Source organism: Amphiura filiformis, chromosome 13 (genome assembly GCF_039555335.1).
Source record: "Amphiura filiformis chromosome 13, Afil_fr2py, whole genome shotgun sequence".
Classification (NCBI taxonomy): domain Eukaryota; kingdom Metazoa; phylum Echinodermata; class Ophiuroidea; order Amphilepidida; family Amphiuridae; genus Amphiura; species Amphiura filiformis.
The window spans coordinates 3,394,034-3,399,035 of record NC_092640.1 but is presented as its reverse complement, the minus strand read 5'-3'; the positions used below and the strand labels follow the sequence as shown (position 1 = coordinate 3,399,035).

General features: G+C 44.7%; 2 protein-coding genes across 2 annotated transcripts; both read left to right on the top strand.

The window, feature by feature from the left end:
- The first annotated feature begins 271 nt into the window (after positions 1-271).
- Positions 272-3,151, top strand: LOC140168771 (uncharacterized). Its single transcript, XM_072192181.1, has one exon. It carries the CDS (start codon positions 272-274, stop codon positions 3,149-3,151), a length of 2,880 nt encoding a protein of 959 aa, XP_072048282.1.
- A 348-nt stretch (positions 3,152-3,499) lies between these two features.
- LOC140168770 (uncharacterized) lies at positions 3,500-3,907 on the top strand. Its single transcript, XM_072192180.1, has one exon. It carries the CDS (start codon positions 3,500-3,502, stop codon positions 3,905-3,907), a length of 408 nt encoding a protein of 135 aa, XP_072048281.1.
- Positions 3,908-5,002: the final 1,095 nt, after the last annotated feature.

The following is a 5,002-nucleotide window of genomic DNA, read 5'->3' as shown; positions in this document are numbered from 1 at the left end:
ATCAAGCACAGTGCCAAAAGGAGGAAATAAAAGGAGTGCCTTTGCAACCTCAGTGCAGAAAACAGAGACAAAAACTCCAACAAGCAGCAGTTACCAGAATGGCAGACAACCTAACACAAACAAAGTAAAGCCATCATGTGTATAGTGTGGCCCAGAGACAAAACACACACTACAAGAATGCAGAAAATTCAGGTCAATTCAACCTGAAGACAAGTCCAAATTTTGCAAGGAGAAAGGACTCTGCTTCTCCTGCTTGAGATCTGGACATAGAATGATTAAATGCAAGAATCGTGAAAAATGTGGCATTTGTGGAAAGCAACACCATACCGCACTGCATGATGACTCAAGACTACAGGAATCTGTCAGCAAGCAAGAAGTTTCAACAACAAAGATGACTTCAGGCTGTGTGAATGGAGAATGTGCATCCACGAGAATGACCATATTACCAGTGACAGTGACATCCGCAGGAAACCCGTGCATCACCACATATGCCTTTATGGATGATGGCTGTGGAGGCGTTTTCATGTCACCCGAGCTCTGCAAAAAACTCAATCTGAAAACAAAGAACACAAAATTAACCCTGAAGACCCTGTCAGATGAAACCACATGTGATACAAAGATGGTTTTAGATGAACTGCAAGTGGGAGATCTTAAAGCACAATCCTTTGTTGACCTTCCCACGGTGTATGTCAAAGAGATGCCGGTTACAGGGAATGATATCCCCAAACAGACAGAGTTGGAAAAGTGGAGTCACCTGAGGGACATCAAGTTTCCGGATTTGACACAAGAACCATCAAGGCATTGTGTCCCCAGAGTGAGCTTGATGATAGGAAACAATGTTCCGGCCGCATCACAGCCGATGGAAGTCAAAACTGGCAAAATGGGAGAACCCTTTGTAATTAAATCCACCATAGGCTGGAAGATCCATGGTTTAGTGTCAGAAGAAACTCGCGAGCATCTAGCAGCCCATTTCTGTACAGCGGTTGAAACCAGCAATCAAAGGCTCGAGGAACTGTTCAGGAGCTACATACACAAGGACTTTGATGAAATAGGAGATGAAATCAAACCTTCGGTAGAGGACAAAAAATTTCTACAGAAAATGAAAGACACTATACACCAAGAACCAGATGGCCATTACACTACAGCACTTCCTTTTAGAGATGCAGCTGCTGTGATGCCAAATAACAGATCACAAGCAGAGGCTTATGCTAGCAACCTCAGGAAAAGACTCGCCAAAGACAGCAACCTGTGTGAACAGTACACCCAGTTCATGGAAGACTTAGAAGTCGGTGGATACAGCGAGAAGATTCCAGATGACGAGCCAGAACGAGGAGATGGTCGCTGTTGGTATATTCCCCATCATGGTGTGTTTAATGTGAACAAACCAGGAAAAATCAGAGTAGTGTACAACTGTCCTGCCATGTACAAGGGCACGTCCTTGAATGCCCAGCTATTCCAGGGTCCTGACCTTACAAATGGATTGACTGGTGTGCTGATGAGGTGGAGGAAGGAGCCGGTAGCTGTGCAAGCGGACATAGAAAAGATGTTCTATCAAGTTAGAGTAGCTGAAGGAGACAGAGATATGCTAAGATATCTGTGGTGGTCAGGTGGTGACTTAAACAGTAAATTACAGAGCTACCGCATGAAAGTACACGTGTTCGGAGCAGTGTCATCACCAAGCTGTGTGAATTATGTGATGAAACACATAGCCAATTGTGAGAGTACAAAGCCCAAAGCGTCAAATACTATTTTGAATGCATTCTATGTTGATGACATGCTGGACTCATTTGCCACTGAAGAGGGGGCTATACATGCGTCAGAGTGTATTCAAGAAACACTCGCAGAAGGGGGCTTTCACCTTACCAAGTGGCACAGCAACAGAAGGAGAGTAATAGAAGCTTTCCCAGAAGAAGAGAGAGCCAAAGATCTCAAAGAGATAGATATTAATGTGGACAACCTTCCTTCAGACAGAGCATTAGGAGTAAGATGGGATGCTGAAACTGACAAGCTTGGATTCTTCTACAATGAAGACCAGAAATGGAATGTAAACAACAGGAGAAGCATGCTGTCAATTGTAAGCAGCATATATGATCCCATGGGCATGGTAGCACCGTATGTTGTCAAAGCAAAGATGATACTTCAGACCCTCTGTCAGCAGAAGATAGGTTGGGACGAAGAGATTCCACACCAACAAGCCCATGAATGGAACCAATGGACCAAAGAACTTCCAAAACTCCAGGAGGTAAAGCTAGACAGATGTTTGAAGCCACCAAGATCTGATCAACCTACAAACATTCAGTTCCACCACTTCGCAGATGCCAGCGAACAGGGATATGCAGTGGTGAGCTATGTGAGGTACATGTACGGAACACAAATACATTGTTCCTTCTTGTCAGCAAAAGCCAGAGTAAGACCACTAAAGAAGGTGACAATACCACGACTGGAACTGACAGCTGCTGTCACTGCTGTAAGAGTGGATTGTAAACTAAGAAATGAATGGAAGAAAGGCAGTGAAGACGAGGAGATAGAGAGTCATCTTTGGACAGACAGTATGACAGTCCTAAAGTACATAGAGAATGAAACATCCCGTTTCCACACCTTTGTAGCCAACAGGGTGGAAGAAATAAGGGAAAAATCAGACCCGTCACAATGGCATTATGTGCCATCTCAAGAAAATCCAGCAGATGACTGCTCCAGAGGGCTCACCATAGAGAAACTGTTGAAATCTGAAAGGTGGTTTAATGGACCACAGTTCCTTTGGAAGCCAAAGAGCGAATGGCCAACAAGCCCAGACAAGACAGAAGAAATATCAAACCAAGATCCTGAAGTCCGCATCAAAGTTGGAGTTGGACTAGTTGAATGCTCTGATGGAGTACAAGACCCTATCACCAAGGTGGTAAATCACTGTTCTGACTGGATGAAGGTAAAGAGGATAGTAGCATGGCTGCTCCGCCTGAAACGAATGCTTCAGCAAAAGGCCCAGAAGAAATGTGAAACCAGAAGTGAGTCCATGGAACTCTCAGTGGAAGAACTGCAGCATGCTGAAGAAATCATAGTAAAGAAAGTTCAGCAGCAAGCTTTTCCAGCAGAAATCACAGCCTTGCAGAAGTGTAGAGTGTCGACCCAGGAAGATGCCAGCAGTGAAGAGTAAAAAACAAAAAGAGCTGAAGTCAAACTACAGAAGGAGATTCACAGTAAGAGCCCAATACTGAACTTGGATCCTGTACTACAAGATGGACTTTTAAGAGTAGGTGGTAGACTTAGTGCAGCAGCAATACCTGAACACTCCAAACATCAGCTGATCCTACCGAGAACCCACCGAGTCTCTGACCTGATCCTACAGCATGTGCACATCCAGAGCAATCACCAGGGCAGGAATCATGTTCTTGCTGTACTGAGAGAGAAATACTGGATACTGGGGGCCGGCGTGACAATTAAACAGTTGATGAAGAGATGCATTGTGTGCAGAAGACAACGTTGTAAACTAAATGAGCAAATGATGGCAGACTTGCCAAGCAACCGTGTCAAGCCAGATGATCCGCCCTTCACCTATACAGGTATGGATTATTTTGGACCCTTCAACATTAAGCATGGAAGATCCATAAGAAAGCGCTATGGTGTACTATTCACCTGCATGAACAGCAGGGCAGTCCACATTGAGATTGCGGACTCGATGGACACCAGCTCTTGTATAAATGCGCTAAGAAGATTTCTTGCCAGAAGAGGACATGTGAAAGAAATCACATCCGACAACGGAACCAACCTAGTGGGCGCTAGCCATCAACTAGTTGAAGCCATAAAGGAGCTGGATGAAACAGCCTTGCAGCGATTTGCATCCAGCCATGAGATTCAGTGGAAGTTTAACACACCTCCGCTTCCCACCATGGAGGAGTGTGGGAGCGCATGATCCGCACTGTCAGGAAAATACTACAAGCCTTACTTACAGAACAGCACATCAAAGTAGCAAGATCAGATGATGAACTGCACACACTGATGTGTGAGGTGGAGAACACCATCAACAGCAGACCACTGACAAGAATGTCGGAGGACCCAACAGACCTGTGTGTACTGACCACGAACCACTTGCTACAGCTGCAACCCAGAAACGCTCCCACCAGGAGTATTCACAGAGAAAGATGCCTACTCCAAAAGACGTTGGAGACAAGTACAATTCCTAGCCGACCTATTTTGGAAAAGATGGGTTGCAGAATACCTACCAATGCTCCAAACACGTCAAAAGTGGCTGAAACCCAAGAGAAATCTTCTAGTCGGGGACATAGTGCTTGTGGTAGATAATTCAGCTCCACGCAACTCTTGGCCGATGGGTAGAATAGAGAAGATTCATGTGGGAAACAAAGGCCTAGTGCGCAGTGTGACAGTGAAGACACAATCGACCACCCTGGATCGCCCTGTTAACAAACTGTGTCTTCTTCTTGAACAGGATAACTAAAGAAGTTACAGTTACAGTATGTGAGAACTATAAACTAATCAACCCACTGAAATGTAGCCGGACAAGTATCATCTCAATGTATTGACACTTCTACGGACAGAAAACTACTGAAAATCAGCCTATAGCCCTGCCAAGTTGAATAATTATTGACGTCATGTTGTGATGAACAATGCCAGTAATGAACCACACATATTTTAGTGTGCACACATCAAGTGAAGTTAGGTGCCTGTGCACACATCAAGTGAAGTTAGCTGCCTGTGCACATATCAAGTGAAGTTAGCTCCCGAGTTAGCTACCTGTGCACACATCTAGTGAAGTTAACTGCCTGTGCACACATCAAGTGAATCTAACTGCCTGTGCACACCTCTAGAGAATCAGCCCTTGTGAACCACATAAAGTGAATTTCAGCCTGTGGTAAACTCATCGAGTGAATTCAGCGTGTGTGATGGAGCCAGACTGTGCAAGAATCAGCATGATGGACAATTTGACATTGAACTTCTACAGCTTGAGCAATAATATAATGTGCCTGATATGAACATTTGCGGTGGACTT

Coding starts and splice junctions, on each gene's coding strand:
- LOC140168770 (XM_072192180.1), top strand. CDS start 3,500: ATGGCAGACTTGCCAAGCAACCGTGTCAAGCCAGATGATCCGCCCTTC.
- LOC140168771 (XM_072192181.1), top strand. CDS start 272: ATGATTAAATGCAAGAATCGTGAAAAATGTGGCATTTGTGGAAAGCAA.